Source organism: Vipera berus (genome assembly GCF_964194415.1).
Source record: "Vipera berus genome assembly, chromosome: 5".
NCBI lineage: Eukaryota > Metazoa > Chordata > Lepidosauria > Squamata > Viperidae > Vipera > Vipera berus.
The window spans coordinates 93,929,857-93,949,715 of NC_138207.1; the positions used below are offsets into that span (position 1 = coordinate 93,929,857).

Genomic DNA, 19,859 nt, shown 5'->3' on the forward strand with positions numbered 1-19,859 from the left:
GGTATTTGTTTTATGCCTCGTCAAATTCTACCTCCTCAGCTAAGACAGGATAATCATGGAGGGTTGTAGGGGGACCCCTTGAGACACAAGAGTTGTACAGGTCGTCGTTCAATCCATCTTTGAAGCAGTTGATAAGGATGTCCTCCAACCAGCCATTGAGTCAGCATTCCAGATCATGAAACTACTTAGTGTACTCTGCCATGGCTTGGAGGCCTTGCCTCGTGGTTTTGATGCAGTCCTCGCTTTGCGGTTAGCTAAGGGATCCTCGAACTGACAGTGGAGTTCCATCATGAAGCAGTCAAAGTTTCTCAGCTTGTGCGTGTTTGCATTGTGGAGTGTCACCATCCAGCACACCATGGCCCCTCCCAGTGCCAAGGTGACACTCGTCACTTTGGCACCCACAGTAGGGATCTCTGGTCCATATTCTTGCATGTAGGTTAACATGTGGGCCAGGAAGAATCCCAACTATTGGGGGCTTCCATTGAACCTCACACTGAGAACTGGGGTGTTTCACTGTGCCAGCCCCCCCCCAGGGCATTAGCTCTGACAGATTCCCTTTGGGTTGCGGCTGCAGCTGCAGTGTCACCATCTGGAGTTGCCAAAACTCCTGCCATGGTGTCTAGTGGCGGTGTTCTCCCAATGTCTTCTTCCTCTTGGGCTTGGCAAATCTCACAAGCAGTCATCTTGGCATGGGATCCACATGACGTGAGGGTCTGGAAGGCATCCATCATAAAACACATGGCTTGCTTCATCAGAAAATCAGTGTGGACAGGCCCACTCACCTTCTTCCTCCTCGTCCTCATGCTCTTCCATCTCTGCTTGCCATTCATGTCGTTGGCTGTCTCAACTGCCCTGGATGAGGGTCACTTCTTTGACTTTCACCTCCTGGCCACCTTTCTTGCCAATGCCAATGGACCACCCGAGTCTCGATGTGTCTCCCAGGCTGGCAACCTCCTCCATTCACTCAGAGAGGTCCAACCTGGGGGAGCCCTTGTGGAGGCTTCCCCCCAGCATTCAGTTTCTTCCTGATCACTCTCTTGAGCTGACATTGCTTGCGAGGTCCCCACAGTAGGGCTTCTCTGGGTTGACCGAGTTTTCAGATTCCGTCTAATGTAAGGACCTGCCCCAGCTGGTCCCTCAGGAAAGTAAAATTCTTGATTCCATTGAGGTTAATCAAAAGAACTTTTACTGAGAGAAAGTAGATGCAGAGAAGTCTGGTGGAATCTGAACATCTCACACAAAGAGTAAAGCAATTCTTTCATTTTCCCCAAAACCAACCCCCCCTAAACAGTCCAGTCCAGGAAACAAGGCTGGAACCAGCTGGGAAGGAGTCTCTATCTTCTTCAAAGACAATCCCCCTCCCTAATTCCCAACCAGTTATAGCAAAAGCGAAAGCATGCAAAGAATGCCAGAACCTCTGGTGGACCTGACAACCACTCTCTTTCCAGTGCAACCTTTTCATTTCATTCATCAAAAAGGTTGAATGACATGGGATTGTTGTTGTTAGTTGCAAAGTCCAACCCATCACGACCCCATGGACTATGTTCCTCCAGGCCTTCCTGTCCTCTACCATCTTCTGGAGTCCATTTAAGCTCACACCTACTGCTTCAGTGACTCCATCCAGCGACCCCATTCTCTGTCGTCCCCTTCTTCTATTGCCCTCAATCTTTCCCAGCATTAGGCTCTTCTCCAGTGAGTCCTTCCTTCTCATTAGATGGCCAAAGTATTTGAGTTTTAGCTTTAGGATCTGGCCTTCTAAAGAGCAGTCAGGGTTGATCTCCTCTAGGACTGACCGGTTTGATCGCCTTGCAGTCCAAGGGACTCGCAGGAGTCTTCTCCAGCACCATAGTTCAAAGGCCTCAATTCTTTGGTGCTCAGCCTTTCTTATGGTCCAACTTTCACTGCCATACATTGCAACTGGGAAGACCATAGCCTTGACTATACGTACTTTTGTTGGCAGGGTGATGTCTCTGCTTTTTAGTGTGCTGCCTAGATTTGCCATGGCTTCCCCCCCCTCAGGAGCAAGCGTCTTTTAATTTCTTGGCTGCAGTCCCTGTCTGCGGTGATCTTGGAGCCCAGGAAACTAAAATCTGTCACTACCTCCACTTCTTCCCCATCTATTTGCCAGGAATTGAGAGGGCCGGATGCCATGATCTTGGTTTTCTTAATGTTGAGTTTCAAGCCAACTTTTGCACTCTCCTTCTTCACCCACAACAAGAGGCTCTTTAGTTGCTCTTCACTTTCTGCCATTAGAGTGGTATCATCTGCATATCTTAGGTTGTTGATATTTCTCCCGGCAATCTTAATTCCAACTTTTGATTCATCTAGCCCTGCCTTTCTCATGATGTGCTCTGCATATAAGTTAAATAGGCAGGGCGACAGTATACAGCCTTGCCAGACTCCTTTCCCAATTTTGAACCAATCAGTGGTTCCATGTCCAGTTCTCACTGTTGTTTCTTGGCCCACATATAGGTTTCTCAAGAGACAAATAAGATGGTCTGGTACTCCCATCTCTTTAAGAACTTGCCACAATTTGTTGTGATCCACACAATCAAAGGCTTTAGCATAGTCAATGAAGCAGAAGTAGAAGTTTTTCTGGAACTCCCTAGCTTTCTCCATGATCCAGCGTATGTTGGCAATTTGATCCCTAGTTCCTCTGCTTCTTCAAAATCCTGCCTTTACTTCTGGAAGTTCTCGATCCACATATTGCTGGAGTCTACCTTGTAGGATTTTAAGCATAACTTTACTAGCATGTGAAATGAGTGCAATGTTGCGATAGTTGGAACATTCTTTGGCATTGCCTTTCTTTGGAATTGGAATGTAAACTGATCTTTTCCAATCCTGTGGCCACTGTTGAGTTTTCCAAATTTGCTGGCAAATGGAGTGTAGCACTTTTACTGCATCGTCTTTTAAGATTTTGAGTAGCTCAGCTGGAATACTGTCACCTTCACCAGATTTGTTGTTGCTCAGATTTCCTAAGGCCCATTTTACTTCACATTCTAGGATGTCTGGCTCGAGGTCAGTGACCACCCCATTGTGGTTATCAGGGATGCTAAGCTCATTCTTGTATAGTTCTTGTGTATAATTTTGCCACTTCTTCTTAATCTCTTCTACCTCTGTTAGGTCCCTGCCATTTTGGTCCTTTATCATGCCCATCTTTGCATGAAATGTTCCCTTCATCTCTTCAATTTTATTGAAGAGATCTCTGGTCCTCCCTATTTTATTGTTTTCTTCTTTGCACTGTTCATTTAAGAGGGCATTCTTATCTCTTCTAGCTATTCTCTGGAATTCTGCATTCAATTGGGTGTTATCTTTCTCTTTCTCCCTTGCCTTTCACTTCTCTTCTTTCCTCAGCTATTTGCAAAGCTTCCTCAGACAGCCATTTTGCTTTCTAGCATTTCTTTTTCTTTGGGATAGTTTTAGTTGCTACCTCTTGTACAATGTTGTGAACCTCCGTCCATAGTTCTTCAGGCACTCTGTCTATCAGATCTAATCCTTAAATCTATTTGTCACCTCTATTGTATATTCATCAGGGATATGATTTAGTTCATACCTGAGTGGCCTAGTGCTTTTCCCTACTTTCCTCAATTTAAGCCTAAATTTTGCAATGAGAAGCTCATGGTCTGAGCCACAGTCAGCTCCTGGTCTTGTTTTTACTGACTGTATAGAGCTTCTGTATCTTTGGCTGCAGAGCACATAGTCAATCTGATTTCTGTGTTGACCGTCTGGTGATGTCCATGTGTAGAGCCATCTCTTGGGTTGTTGGAAAAGAGTGTTTGCTATGACCATCGTATTCTTTTGACAGAATTCTATCAGGTTGTGCCTTGCTTCATTTTGTACTCCAAGGCCAAACTTGCCTGTTATTCCAGTTATCTTTTGGTTTCCTACTTTAGCATTCCAATCCCCCATGATGATAAGGACATCATTTTTTGGTGTTAGGTCTATAAGGTGCTATAGGGCTTCATAGAATTGGTCAATTTCATCCTCTTCAGCACTGGTGGTTGGGGCATAGACTTGGACTACTGTGATATTGAATGGTTTGCCTTGGATTCGAACTGAGATCATTCTGTCATTTTGAGGGTTGTATCCCAGTATTGCTTTTCCTACTCTTTTATTGACTATGAAGGCTACTCCATTTCTTCTGAGGGATTCTTGCCCGTAGTAGAATACCTGGTCATCTGAATTAAATTCACCCATTCCTGTCCATTTTAGTTTGCTGACTCCTAAGATGTCGATGTTTAGTCTTGTCATCTCTTGTTTGACCACGTCCAGCTTGTCTTGATTCACGGATCTTACATTCCAGGTTCCTATGAAGAATAGATCTTTACAGCATCGAACTTTCCTTTCATCACCAGATGCATCCACAGCTGAGCGTCCTTTCAGCTTTGGCCCAGTCGCTTCATTGTTTCTGGCGCTACTAGTACTAGCCCTCTGCCCCAGTAGCATATTGGACGCCTTCCGACCTGAGGGGCTCATCTTCCAGCATCATATCTTTTTGCCTTTTGGTACTGTCCATGGGGTTTTCATGGCAAAGATACTGGAGTGGGTTGCCATTTCCTTCTCCAGTGTATCGTGTTTTGTCAGAACTCTCTGCTATGATCTGTCCGTCTTGGGTGGCCCTGCACGGCATGGCCCATAGCTTCATTGAGTTACACAAGCCCCTTCACCAGGACAAGGCAGTAATCCATGAAGGGGATGACATGGGATACAAATATAATAAATAAACATGGAAAAGCCAAGTACAAACAAAACTTTGGTCTTATTAAGAATTCTCAAGTGTGATTTATTACTGATAGAAACAAGCTAGCAATCATTTTCCTTTGTAACAGTCAGCTGATGTTCCTTTTCTCATATTGCATAGAAAACATTGATAAAAAATCTGTGATAAATCTATATCCTCCCAAGCCCTGTGGAATGTCCTCCCTACTCCATGGTAGCTAAAGAAAGAAGCCTGATTGCTTTGGGAAGGACATTATGCAACCTTTTGCATGTTCTGTTGACCTGATTCCTTTGGTCTCTTTGCTCTGACAGATTCTGTGCGACTGACAGAAAGTGGCAGGGTGGAAGTATACTATAATGGGCTCTGGGGGCTGATCTGTGATGATGAGTGGACCAACCTGGATGCCAGTGTGGTATGCCAACAACTGGGGCACAGGTAAGGAACATGTCATTGGAGTGAGCCACCTTTGTTTTTCTCAAGAGAAATTAACTTTCTTGAAAATTGAGAAACTATATATATATTAACATAGCCTATTATTCTCTGTGGAGTCACTGCACTTTCTGCTTTTTGGATAGTGAGACTGGCACAGCCCTAAGACAGAGTTCTTCCAGTCCAGAGCTGTTACCCTTCCATTTTCAGTCTACAAACTGTCATGGTGATGAGAAGATGCTGTCCCAGTGCAGTTACCAGGAAATATTCAGAGCTTGTATCCAGGGAACTGCAGGGGCCATTTGTGGCTCATCTCAAGGTAAACTTGAGGATAAACACATAGATGATATTCCTATTCCATTTCTTTTAGCAAAGTAGAAAGCCAATAATCCTGGAAATTTTGCTGCATCAAAGCAAAACTACAAAATAACGTTGTTTGGTAAAGGGGCACTGTCAACCCTTTGAGAAGATTTTTCAAGGATTCTGAAAGGGAATCAAAGCAAAGCAAGCTTGGATTTCTTTTCACACATTGTTATCCAAGACGAAGCTTGCATTTTACTAATGGTTACCATCTGTCTTCTCCAAGATCATCTCTGTACTGCTGTACAGACATTTCTGAGGGAGACAGGTGAAGTTGGTATCTGAGATAAGTTGATCAAAGACCCCTCCCTTTGATGCAAGTCACAATGCATGTAAGGGGGCAGGGCTTCATAATAGGAATACAACCACCATCTTGACTGTGCCTGGCTGCTCCTGCACATTGATCCTGATCGTAAAGCACTGTGATGAACAAAACAATGAAAGAAATGAATCTACCTGTCTGAAGAACAATATCATCTTTGCTTGTTGTCACTGGAGAAACAGCACAGTTTTAAGTTTCTATGATCATTTTGTGTACTGTTCTGGATTTCACCATGGTATATTTCGGATCAAAAAAATCATGGGGTATAACATATTCAAGACAAGCTTTATTTATTTGTTTATTAAATATATATGCCATCTATCTCATTATCTAAAGCAACTCTGGGCGGTTTACAATAAAATCATAAATGAAAAACATTAAAATAAACAGGATAAAATAAAAAACTAGAAAACAAGTTTTGAAACTTTTTGTAGGAGCTCTGATCCAAAAGTTGATAGTTTCCAAGAAAACTGGGGAATTTGTGCATGAGACATACAGTATGATGAATTCTAAATGTTTAATTGCTGATAAGCAATTCTAGACTAAACAGACACACATTTTTCACTCAGAATTTTCTGCCATTTTGTTTAGGTGAATGGGGTGTTTGTACAGAACACTGTACAGAATCTGGGTAATTTAGGTAAAAAAATATAACTGTTTAGTAATGGTGTTCTACTCAGAAGGAATGAGTACATTTGACCTGATGAAGAATATGTGAGTACCCTCCTATCCCCTATAATGTTGACGGTAGATCAAATTGGTGTATATTCAAAGAAATACAATTTATGTTGTCAAGAAAAAGATTTATGGTAGTATCTGAAGGGATCTATTTTGTGTAATCATTGGGATTATTCTGGATTGTGTTCCTTTATTATTCTTGTTCTTTTTGATAAGCAGCTATAGGATCTCCACTTCGTCTGGTAGGAGGCAAAAAAGATTTTGAGGGTCGAGTGGAAATTTACCATGATGGCTATTGGGGCACCATCTGTGATGATCAGTGGGATGACAAGGATGCTGAGGTGGTTTGCAGATACTTGGATCTCAGGTAATTTCTTTGAATGAGGACACTTAAGAGGGCAAGACTATGATCTCTTACATCTTGTTCAAAGCAGTGTTTTCTCTCCTGTTCATCAGTTCTTATGCTGTGTGTTTTTCTCTTCCTCCCAGTGGAAACTCAAGAGCCATATCCTGGGCTCACTTTGGGAAGGGCTTGGGCCCAATTCTGCTGGATGAAGTTGAATGCTCCGGCAATGAGCTTTCACTAGACCAGTGTAAGAAGAGTGATTGGGGGAAACACAACTGTGACCATATTGAAGATGCTGGGGTCATTTGTGACCCCTTTGTAGGTAACTACTGTGCTGTCACGTCAGAACTATGTAATGCATATCGTGCTGCCACCATGTGGTTGTTTGGGGGAATTGCAACATTATGCTAATGTGGTCAGCCAATCCCTCCCATTTTGTGACGTACTTCCTCCTCCTTCTTAACTCCGTACTTTCACCCCTCCCATTCTGGGACGTACTTCCTGCTCCTTCTTCCTCCGTGCTTCACACCCCACCATAACATGTGGACACAGTAGGTCCGGTTACTGTCTTTTTTTTGTTGTTGTTCCCATTTATATCCCGCCCTTCTCCGAAGACTCAGGGCGGCTTACAATCTAAGAAGCACAAATCAATGTGCTTAGCACACTGTCCATTCATCATCTACCACATCTTGTTTGCTACCATCTTCTCTGCATGCGAATAAAGGTACTTCTGGATGATAAAAGGTACTTCCATGAGTTCTGCTATCTGACAAAGGCTGTTAACAGTGATAGTATCCGCTTATACAGGCCAGGCACAGGGGTCTTAGCAAGGGGATAAATAATTAAACAACAGTCAGAGTCAGAATAACTACTCTGCCAAATATATAGCTGGTTTGAAGGCTGCCTTTATGACCTCCTTTTCTGAAAATGGTATAGAAGGAAAGTTTTAGGATTTTTTTGCTTTTTTTTGTTTCCATCTCTTGCAACATAGCAGAAGGAACAATCCGGTTGGTAGGAGGCCTCCATCCAAGTGAAGGAAGGGTAGAGATCTACCACAATGGAAGATGGGGATGTATTTGTGATGATGGCTGGAAGACAGGAATCAATGCTCGGGTTGCTTGCAGACAATTGGGCTTCAGGTAAGTAAGTAGAGTATCGTCGATTGCCAAAATGTCACTGTTTACAAATCAATTTCAACTGTGTGTCCTGTTTCAATGGTCACAAATGTCTTGACTATAACAGGATGCAATATCTGAATTATGCCAAAGTGCTCTGTATATCAGTGTCTCTACTTAATGTATACACAGTAAAAGCAGAAGTCTGTACTTCCCGGTGTTAGAAAAAGAGGAAAAGAGTGGGGAAAAAGGGAGAGATGAGAGCACTAAAAGGAGGAATGTTAAGGAGTTTGGTCTAGTGATGAAAGTTCCAAGCTAGAAATCAGGAGACTGTGAGTTCAACTCCTACTTTAGGGATAAAAGCTGGCTGGGTTACCTGGATTAATAACTTTGCAGGGCTGTTGTTATTGTAGAGAAAATAGGGGGAGGAAAGAGTATTAGATATGTCCACCACTTTGAGTTATTTATAAAAATAATAAAGGGAGAAAATTAAATAAATTCCGTTATATTTAGTTCAAGCAGTTCCTAGAAGTTCCACTGGTTTGTTAAAATGAATTAAAAATAAAATGCTGTTTATAACTATTATATTGCTTGTATGTGCGAGCAGGGGGTTGGACTAAAAGCGCTCCGATGTCCCTTCCAACTCTGATATTCTATTATAATGTTATTCTACCAGCTCATATATACAGTATGTGTTTGCAGGATCCTGAAGGATTTTTTGTAACATCTTCTAATGCAGTGTTCTACAACCCTGGCAATTTTAAGATGTGTAGACTTCAACTCCCAGAATTCTCCAGCCATTAGGCTGGCTAGGGAATTTGGGAATGGAAGTCTGCACATCTTAAAGCTGTGAAGTTTGTGAAAAACCTTTCTAATATTTTGAGAATGAACTCATGCAAAGCAGCACCCTTGCTTTACAAATATGTTTCTTCTTTAAATTGGGTTTATGCACAGAGAACAAGGAGTCCTTGTTGATTAGAGTGATAAGCCTCTGAAGGAAGTTCTGAGCACAAAGGTTACCAGCCTGTTTTTTGCTTTCTTTCTTCAGTGTTCCTGCCAGGCTGGCATCAAAGGGTGAATTTGCGCCAGGCCAAGGTTTCATCTTGCTGGATGATGTGGCTTGCGTAGGCACGGAGTCATATCTGATGGACTGTCCCCATAGTAACTGGGGCCAACATGACTGCTCACATGAAGAAGATGTGGGAATTCACTGTTCCCTGGTTAGCAACAGGATCACTGAAGATAAAACTGGTAGGGAGCTAAAAGGGCACACCCAAAAATATTATTCGTTGTCAGTGATGTTTTTGTCTTTAATTGTGATAATGGGTGTTCTGCGGATTTATTTTTTTGTCTGACCTCAAAACAAAATGGAGGGATGGAGTTTAATTTTAATATCAATAGTTAAAGAACTTTGAATTTTCTGTCTCTTCTTGTTTGTTGTTTCAGGCAACTTTTCCAACCCTGGCCGATGGCAAGGTAAGATGGTAACTGGCAAAATTCCCATAGCTTGTTTCAAATATATATATTTGTTCAAAAATTAGATATGTAAGCATATGTCCCCATTTATACATCTTTGGGGCAGATGGAAGAATTGCAAGCAATTTGGACATTACAGAAAATGGTGGTAAGTGAGACAAAGGATTTTGTCCTCATTTCCAATATGTTTTTGGCCTTTAAAAATGTGTTAATCCCTTTAAAAACTACTGTAAACTAGTATTTCAGAGTATTCCAGATGTTTTTCCTTCCCCAGCAGCCTCACATTCTCTCCCCTGCTCCACCACCATCAATAAGAACAGCACCCTTGTTGGCTAAGTTGTCCCAGTCCTTGTCTTCCTTCTAAATTGTGGTGTATCACAGAATGGCTATCTTGTCTTGGCCCTCTCCATCCTGGCAACGTTAACTGAACCTTGTTGCCTCTCTAGATTATGTTATTTCCAAGATATTCATCAGCTTACTTCAGTACTAACTCTTTCTTCTGATCTCTTAAAGTATGGCTTTAACTTACAGGGCTTCTGGTGCGGCTGGTGGATGGGGACCATGTTAATGAAGGCCACGTAGAGATTCTTCTGAACGGAGAGTGGGGCAGAATTTGTGCTGAAGGCTGGACAGAGAGAGCTGCAGCTGTGGTTTGCAGGCAGCTGGGCTACAGGTAACTGGACAGCAAGATTCTCTTTAGGAAAAAGTGGCTTATGTAAAATCAATTTCTGAGTAATGATGGCCAAATCTGGTCCTAGGTTCTGCCTTAGCTTACCTTTTCCACTAAGCAACTGAGTCAGAAGTTCATTTAAAAGCAATTTATTAGAATACTCTGATAAAGTGGGGCCTTCCTATGAAAAGGGAAAACCAAGAAAAATGACTTACATTTACGTTTATAGTTACCACAACAAAGACCTTCAAAGCAAAAGCTGATTGGTTTAGAAATGGTCATCTATCCAATTACATGACAAGAATTAAAACATCCCATAATATGTATAAGTATTACAAAGTCCATCTTCTGTGGCCCTCTATACCAACTTATGTCATTAGAATGGTGTCGTTTGGCAAGACCGAAGTTCCATCTAAGAAAAATTGTTGGCATTTTGGGAGCATTAAGAGGCAAAAGGGGTGCCTCGAGAACTAAAACACCTATTTCGTACCTTAAAACCCTCACCTCTCCCACACCATGGCTCCTGTCCCACCTAATGTTATAATTTGGCCCTCATCAGGCTTCACTCTAATTGAGAACAGGCAAGTGTAGCTCTCAATCTGATGGCAAATGAGAGTTGTTGCTAGATATATATGTAGGTATTATGGCAGATGGTGGAACAATTTAAAGGGCTGGAAATTATCCTTGTCCTTTTTTTGTAGGAATCACATCAAGATTTGATTTAATATGCAAGTACAGATTTGTATATCTTGGGTGCTATTCTGTCTGACCACAGTTCCATATTTTTGCTTGAATTCCTTTTTGTGCAGCTATATGAATGTACCCTTAAAGTGGACTTTCTGTGTATATTGCAATTTGCTCTCTCTTTCCTTAACAAAAGATGATCAGACTACTGAAGGTTCATAAAGATGCTATTTTCTTTGTTTGCACAGGGATTTCCATCTTTTGGAGGGGCGGGGGCTGGGCTGATAAAGTTTTGTTGGGAAGGATAGGCTTCAAGCCAGGCTGGCTCAGATGTAATTGGTGCCTTTCCCCAGGCATGGCTTTTGTATATGAGGAAAAGGCAGATGCCTACCACACCCCAGGAGGAAGAAGATTTGTTCTTTTGGCAGATCTCTTACTTGCCTAGGTCCAAACCCCAAAACTCATCTCTTCCTTTCTCTTTCTTGATTTTTTTTGTTTTGGCTTCTACTTTTCCTGATGGATTTCACTGCAAGCCTTTGTCTTCACCTTTGAGATTCTTTTTCTCTCTAATTCTCCCTTTCTCCATTGCCTTTGTCCTGTTACTTCTACCAAGCTTCCTGGAGCTGCTGCTCTCCTAACTGCCTTTCAGCCTGAATATGTGACCTCTTTAAGAATCAAGTCTTTTGCCAGCCACTGCCTGGGCCACTCACATCAGCTGAGCATAACATCTGGCAGCCTCCAGCAATTTTTTTTAGTTAGTCTAAGGCAGTGATTTCTCAGCTTCAGCAAGTTTAAGAAGTGTGGACTTCAACTCCCAGGATCTCCCAGCCAGCATGGGCAATAAAGTTGTATACCTTTATGGTGGGAAATTGGAAAGAGGGATTTGACACTTGAGAAAGAACAGAGTGTTTTACAATCTGATTCATACTGGCGCACTGGCATCTTCAAGGCTGTTTGCCCTGAATGTGGAATTTCACCAACCTAACACCTCAGAGTTTCTCATAACATCTTGACAGTGCTGGATTGGCTACACACAGATGGACCATGGGGAGAGGGCTAGGGGAAACCAGGGGTTGAGTTTTTTATTAGCACACAGGAATTTTAGATTCTGGATTCTCCTGCAATCGGCATCTCTTATTAAAAGTGCCTTTTCATTTCAAATGGAGTCAAGAGGTTTACTTCCCTAAGGGATCAGACTGGGGCAGGTCTGACAGGAGCTGAGGTCCACACTTCTTAACCTTGCTGAGGTTGAGGAACTCTGGTCTGAGGTGTCCTTTTACTGCTTCCCTTCTACAAGCGGCCTGCCTACCTCAGTTACATGCCTAGATGTGGAGGGACTAGAGAAATTATCCTGTAGCAGGGAAGTACACATATTCCTTTCCCAAGGTACCTGTGTGACCTTCTCTTGGCAACTCCCAGCATGGCCTAGCAGGCCACTTCACTCCCTTGCTCCCTCCCTCACTACTGCTGCCAATCGTCAGCCCTTCAAGATATACCAGAATTCCAAAATTATGAATCAATCAAACAGAATAGAGCTGGAAGGGATCTTGGAAGTCTTCCAGTCAGCCCCCTGCTCAAGCAGAAGACCCACCATTTCAGACAAGTGACTGTCCAGTCTCTTCTTAAAAAATCCCAGTGATGAAGCAGCCACAACATCTGATGGCAAGCTGTTCCAATGATTAATTGTTCTAACCAGTGGTGCGATTCAAATAAGTAAACAATCAGTTCTCTGTGTGGATGCTGCTTCTGGAAGTCCATTCTGGGCCTGGGCAACAAAAAATTAGCTACCAGTTTTGCCGAAGTGGTGCAAACTGGCTGAATCCCACCACTGGTTCTAACTGTCAGGAAATTTCTCCTTAGTTCTAGGTTGCTTCTCTCCTTGATTAATTTCCATCCATTCTTTCTTGTCCTGCCTTCTGGTGCTTTGCAAAATAAGTTGATCCTATTGTGTAGTGGGTCCGACGCAAGGAAGAGACGCCAGCCGGAGTACGTGTTCAGCTCTTTATTGTAAGGGGGTAGCGTACTGGGGAGTGAGGGTTACCTGGCCTCCTTAAATACCTAGCCAGGTAAGCGAACAGCCAATGGGGTTGGCCCTAGGTTTCCCGCCGAAACTGGGTTTCCCACCAAAACCGTTCAGGCCAATGCCCCCTGGTGGCTGTTGCTATGCAGGTGCCTGCATACATAACACCCCTCCCCCCTTAGAGAAGAACCACATAACAATGATAAACAATTTGCAACTAACTACATAACTATATACACTGTGTGTCACTGCAGGGCAACTGTGTGGTGGTCACTTCCACACATAGTCCGCCAAGTAGGCAGGTGTCCTGTGGGCCCGGGTGGACCGTCTGGGCGTGGCTTGGCCCTGGGCTTGGACAGCCGGTTCTTGAGGCCTCTGTGCTGGGTTGAGCAGAGCTGGGTTCAGGAGGCCCTCCTCCTCTGGTTCCTGTTCTGTGTTGTTTCCGGTTGGGCTGACCTCTCCTGGGGTGTGGCTTTCCTGTTGGACCCTTCCTCTGAGCTGGTCGATGTGTCGCCTTATGTGTCTGTACCCCTCCACCCCCACGATGTAAGAGAGGGGTCCAGTTTTCTCAACCACTGTACCTGGAACCCATGGATCCCCTGCCCCGTAGTTCCTTGCCCAGACCAGGTCCCCCACGTTGAGAACCCTGTGTGCTGGTGACGATGGTGATGATGATGATGATGATGATGATGATGATGATGATGATGATGATGATGATGGCGGCCTAACCGCCTCGGCTGCTACTCGGTCCGGGTGTAAACGGTCCAGCTTGGTGATGAGACGCCGTCCCCACTGCAGTTCTGCTGGGCTCTTCCCGGTGGCAACGCATGGTGTAGTGTGTTGGGTGAGTAGGAACTTCGCCAGTCTGTGATGCCAGTCCCCGCTGATGATGCGCCGGAGTGCGTCTTTGGTCGTCCTTACCATCCGTTCCGCTTGCCCGTTGGTCGATGGATGGAAAGGCGCGGAGGTGGCGTGCCTAATCCAGTTCGCCTTCAAGAACGTCTGGAAATCATTAGCGGTAAACTGAGGCCCGTTATCAGACACAATTACGTCGGGGAGGCCATGTGTGGCAAAGAGAGCTCTGAGCACCTGGATTGTCCTCCCCGAGGTCATGTTGGGAACAGGGACTACCTCCAGCCACTTGGAGTGGCTGTCCACTACTACCAAGAACAGTTGGCCCTGAAATGGCCCTGCATAGTCAATGTGGATGCGGGACCAGGGTGTGTGTGTGTCCTCCCACCTGTGCACGGGTGCGTGTGGCATCTCTGGCCTGGATCTCTGGTATGTGTAACAGGCCTTGACCCGTTCCTCAATGTCCTTGTCCAGCCCTGGCCACCAGAGGTAGCTTCTGGCCAGTGCCTTCATCCTAACCACCCCCGGGTGTCCCTCGTGTAAGGAGTCCAATACCCTGCCCCTGACTGCAGTGGGAATGATGACCCTGCTCCCCCAGAGGAGGCAACCCCTGTGCGTGGAGATCTCATTGCGCCTGGTGAAGTAGGCCTGGAACTCAGGCCCCGGGGACTTGTCTTGCCACCCTGTGCAAACCTATGAGTGTGCCCTGCTCATGATGTTGTCGGTGGCTGTGTTGCTGGCAATGTCCTTGGCGTGGAGTGGGCATTCTGGTAGCTCCTGCAGGGCTAGGATCTGTGTTGCTGGTGCTGGGTCTGGTTTGGGGACGTCTATGGGTAACCTACTCAGGCCATCTGCGTGGCCCATCTCCTTCCCTGGCTTGTGCACCAGCTTGCAATTGTAGGCTGCAAGGAAGATGGACCACCGGAGCATTCTGGGGGACAGGATTTGGGGGGTCTGCCTGTCCATTGTGAACAGGCCTAGGAGTGGTTTGTGGTCCGTGTAGACAGTGAATTCCCTGCCATATAGATAATCGTGGAATTTTTTGATTCCTGTCATGATTGCCAGGGCTTCTCTGTCTATTTGGGCATAGTTTCTTTCCGCTCCAGACAGCGTCCTAGAATAGTATGCTATGGGAATTTGCACCCCATTGGGCTCGAGGTGGCTGAGTACTGCGCCCACACTGTAAGGGGATGCATTGCATGCGATGCATATGGCTTTGTCTCGATGAAATGGGTTACTGTGGACTTATCCGACAGTAGTGCCTTTAAAGCCCTGAAGCTTTGGTCGTGGGCAGGAGTCCAGACCCATGCTGCCTGTTTGTCCAGTAGCCTGTGGAGTGGCTCTGCTATGGCTGCCTTGTGTGGGAGGAATGCGTGGTAGAAGTTCAGCAGGCCCAGGAATGCCTGTAGCTCTGCCTTGTTCTTGGGTGTGGGTGCTAGTTTGATGGCCCTCACCTTGGACTCTGTGGGGTGGATTCCCTTGGCATCTACCCTGAATCCCAAGAATTCTGTGGAGGGAACACCTATGCTGCATTTCTCCCTCTTTAGTTTTAGGCCAGCTGTGCGCAGCCTGGACAGTACCTCCCTGAGCCTACCTGCCAGCTCTTCTGCTGATGCTCCTGCGATCAGGATGTCATCAAAATAGGGGCAGACTCCTGTTGTGACTCAGGGCCAGCCTGTGGGTCCGACAGCCGGTTCCGATGTATCGGATGACTCAGATGAGGGGGAGGAGGGAAACGAACCGGCTGATGATGGTTTGGAGGCTTTGCAGAGCCCTCAGCCGGGGACCTCTTCTCAGCTGCGTGAGCCCGAGAGTGCGGAGGAAGATGACCCACAGCTGGCCCTGTTCAAGGACGCCCGACGCAGGAGGCAGTCGAGCAGGAACAAACAAAGAAAGGCTGCGGGACTCCTCGGGAGGAGGCACAGGGAGACCACGCCCTGAGCTCTCTATAAAAGGAGTGTTTGGGGAGGGGCTGGTTGCTGAAAGCAACTTTTCCGCTTGAGAAGACAAGCTCTAGTGTTTTTGTTAACTGCGTAATAAATCTTGGCAGATGCCTTTTAGCCTTGGACGCTCTCCAGTCTCTTCTTTCTGAATAGGGGTTTGCCTTATTACAAGGCCAGAAGAGGGCTGGTTCAGAACAGTTTGCTTTCAGCCACCCACCCCTTATTACTACGATGGAGCAGCTTCTTGCCGAGAATGCCCAGCTCACCCAGCAACTCACTTTGCTGGCAGCTCAGGTGGCTCAACTGCAAGCTCAGGTACATGCTGCACCCCCACCCAGGAGGAAATGTCAGATAGCTATGCCGGATAAATTTGCTGGTAATCCAGAACTGTTTCCTGCCTTCCTGGGACAATGCCAGCTTTTTATCAGCGTGAGAGCAGCTGATTTCCCCACTGACCGAGATAAGGTGGGATTCGTGTTGAGCCTTCTGTCGGGAGATGCAGCTCGTTGGGGCACGCCTCTGTTGGCACAGCCTAGCCCTTTGTTGGATAACTTTGGGGGGTTTTGTGACCATATGCGCCTCATGTACGAGGACCCGATTAAGGCGCAGACTGCCACCCGACGCCTGAAAGCTTTGAGGCAGGGTCAGCGCCCTCTACAGGCCTATATCAGCGATTTCCGGCTGCTTAGCCAGGATTCCGCCTGGAATGAGGCTGCGCTCGTGGATGCCTTTCAGGATGGCTTGTCAGAGGAGATGTTGGATGAGCTGGCCCGCGTGGACATTCCCTCAGATCTGAATGGGCTGATCCATCTTTGTCTGCGGATCGATGCCCGGCTGCAGCAGCGAAAGAGTCGCCGTGCCACCCCACAGACCCCTGCCGCCCCTGTTGTGCGTGAGCCCCCAGTCCAGAGGGAGGAGCCAATGGAGCTGGGTGCCGCCAGGTCCCGTCTATCGGTGACGGAAATGGACAGACGACGATCGGAGGGGTTGTGTTTTTACTGTGGGGACCCTGGACATTTGGCTGCTTCTTGTCCAAAGAAGCGTCAGCGGGCATCAGTGACCAAGCCGGCCCCGAGAAAGTCCCCTGCTTTGCTGTCGGGAAACGGCCCGAGCCCGATCTAGACGGTGTGATAGATCGGACGACCCACCACGACCACGCCGAGCGACGCCATTCCGATGGTGCCTGTGAACCTCCACGGCATTTGATTTTGGAGGCACGACTGATCCTTCCTGGCAAGCCAGAGGGGATTCCGGTCCATGCCTTAATTGACTCTGGGGCTACCACTAACTTTATGGACTCGGCCTTCGTGGCCAAATGGGCTGTTCCTCAGTGTCCGGTGGATCCGCCCATGCTAGTGGAGACTATTGATGGTCGAGTGCTCCTGTCCGGGCCTATTACGGCCGCCACACAACCAGTGAGTATGGCTATCAGTTCCCATGTGGAGGCCATTCAGTTCTACATCACTTCGGATCTGCACTTCCCCGTGGTCCTGGGGCTGGCGTGGCTCCGGGCGCATGATCCACAGATCTATTGGTCTCAGAACTTGGTCACCTTCCCAAGTTTGCAGTGCGTGGACCACACCCGCCATATCTGTGCCGGCCAGGTGGAGGGCTCCTCAGGAGTTTCTTTGCCTCCCGAACTGTCCGACTTTGCTGATGTGTTCAGCGAGTCAGAGGCGGACCAATTACCCCCGCACAGGCCCTATGACTGTTCCATTGATCTAGTTCCTGATGCGCCTCTCCCAGTGGGGCGTTTGTATTCCATGTCGGAGCCCGAGTTGGCTGCATTGCGGGACTTCTTGACAAAGAATTTGGCTCGTGGTTTCATCCGGCCCTCGTCCTCGCCAGTGTCTGCACCCGTGCTCTTCGTCAAAAAGAAGTCGGGCGAGTTACGGCTCTGCTGTGACTACCGGAAACTCAACGCCATCACGGTGCGTAACCGCTACCCGCTGCCCCTCATCCCCGAGCTCTTGGACCGACTCCGGGAGGCTAAGATCTTCACGAAACTGGACCTGCGTGGAGCTTACAACCTCGTCAGGGTTCGGCCGGGTGATGAGTGGAAGACGGCGTTTGGTACTCGCTATGGACATTTCGAGTACACGGTGATGCCGTTTGGCCTGACCAACGCCCCCGCTGTGTTTCAGCATTTTATGAACGACATCTTTCGAGATCTGTTGGACCAGTTTGTCGTGATTTACCTGGACGACATCCTGATTTACTCCCCGTCGCGTGAAGCGCATCATCAGCATCTCCGTCAGGTCCTGCAGCGCCTCCGGAAACATCGGCTGTTTGCCAAGTTGGAGAAGTGCCAGTTTTACCAGGTGACCATCGATTTCTTGGGTCACCGCATTTCTCCTGAGGGCATCGCCATGGAACTGAGTAAAGTTGAGTCGTTGCAGAGTTGGCAACCCCCACGTCGCGTGAAGGATGTTCAGCGACTTCTTGGATTTGCCAACTACTATCGAACATTCATTCCTGGCTTTGCTGCCTTGACAGCCCCCCTTACCCGGCTCCTGCAGAAGAAGACTCGGTTCCAGTGGAACGCCCCCGAACAACAGGCGTTCCAAGCTTTGAAGGACGCCTTCATGAAGGAGCCCATCTTGAAGCATCCTGACCTGCAACGGCCGTTTGTCGTGGAGGCGGACGCCTCCGACATTGCCATTGGGGCCGTGTTACTCCAGGCAACGACGCCCAGCGGTACCCTTTTCCCTTGCGCGTATCACTCTCGGAAATTGAACCCCTCGGAGCGCAACTATACCATCTGGGAGAAGGAGCTGCTGGCCATCAAGGCGGCGTTCGAGGCTTGGAGGCATCATCTGGAGGGGGCGCGGCATCAAATCGAGGTCCGGACGGACCACAAGAATCTGGAAAGCCTGCAGACCGCTCGGAATTTGAACCAACGCCAGATCCGGTGGTCCCTCTTCTTTGCGAGGTTTGACTTCCGGGTGCGGTACATACCAAGCGGGCACAACCAGAGAGCGGATGCTCTGTCCAGGAAGCCCGAGTACACCCGAGTGGAAGACAAGCTTCCGCCCAGGACAGTGATCCCCGTCGAGTCTTTTGCTGCGGTGCGGGAGCCGGTGGATATACGGGCTCGGATCCGGGAGGCGCAGCAGCAGGAGGCGTGGGTGGCTCAGCGGAAGGAAGAGGTGGGGCCAGATTCGCCTTGGTCGGTCACGGATGGACTCCTGTATTATCGTGACCGGCTCTATGTTCCAGGAGGGCCACTCAGGGGACTCGTCCTCAGCCAATGTCATGATAACCCGGCTGCGGGGCATTTTGGCCTGTTCAAGACTCTGAACCTGGTCTCCCGTACCTTCTGGTGGCCCCGAGTCCGACACGATGTCCAGTCTTATGTCACCTCCTGCGTCCCATGCAGGCAGGCCAAGTCAGCGACAGGGGCCCCGCCTGGTTTACTGCAGCCTTTGCCAACGCCCAAGAGACCCTGGGGGGCTGTGTCCATGGACTTTCTGACGGATCTACCCCCATCCTCCGGCTTCACGACAGTGTTTGTGGTGGTGGACATGTTGACCAAGATGGCGCACTTCATCCCCTGTCGCGGCTTACCGTCAGCTCGCGCCACTAGTCGCATGTTCATCCAACAGGTGTTCCGGCTGCACGGCCTTCCCGATAGGGTCGTCTCCGATAGGGGGGCCCAGTTTACAGCCCGCTTCTGGCAGGAGTTGATGCGGGCGTTGGACATTAAGGTTTGCCTCTCGTCCGCGCATCATCCTCAGACCGACGGGGGTACCGAGAAGGTCATCGGCATCTTAGAGCAGTATCTGCACTGCTATGTTAACCTGCAGCAGGACAATTGGGTGGACTATTTGGCCATAGCCGAGTTTGCCTTTAACAACTCGCAGCACACCTCCACGCAGATGACACCGTTCTTGGCCAACGTGGGTTATCACCCCAGGTTTTTCCCCCTTTCTCCCGTGGACTCACCGGAGCCGGCAGCGAACGAATTCATGGCGGAATTACAGGCGATCCATCGGTTGGTGCGACGGCAGCTGGAGAAGGCCAAGGCCGACTACAAGAGGTTCGCCGATCGGTCGAGAAGGGATACGCCTCCATTATCGGTGGGGGATCGGGTCTGGCTGTCCACCAGGAACCTACCATCCACTCGGCCGGCGAGGAAGCTGGACCACCGTTACCTTGGACCGTTCCCAGTCGAGGCCGTCATCAACCCGGTCGCCTATCGTTTAACTCTGCCACGTTCCCTGCGCGTGCACCCCGTCTTCCAT

General features: G+C 47.7%; 1 protein-coding gene across 1 annotated transcript in view; it reads left to right on the forward strand.

Annotated features, from left to right (window-relative positions):
- LOC308668604 (neurotrypsin-like) overlaps nt 1-19,859 on the forward strand; it is a gene marked incomplete at both ends in the record, with an annotated part of 70,468 nt that overhangs the window by 11,541 nt on the left and 39,068 nt on the right. The window contains 7 exons of the mRNA XM_081328614.1: nt 5,032-5,155; nt 5,296-5,468; nt 6,729-6,876; nt 6,999-7,177; nt 7,847-7,994; nt 9,019-9,221; nt 9,978-10,119. Of these exons, the coding sequence (XP_081184740.1) occupies nt 5,032-5,155; nt 5,296-5,468; nt 6,729-6,876; nt 6,999-7,177; nt 7,847-7,994; nt 9,019-9,221; nt 9,978-10,119 (1,117 nt within the window). The remainder of the gene's footprint in view (nt 1-5,031; nt 5,156-5,295; nt 5,469-6,728; nt 6,877-6,998; nt 7,178-7,846; nt 7,995-9,018; nt 9,222-9,977; nt 10,120-19,859) is intronic.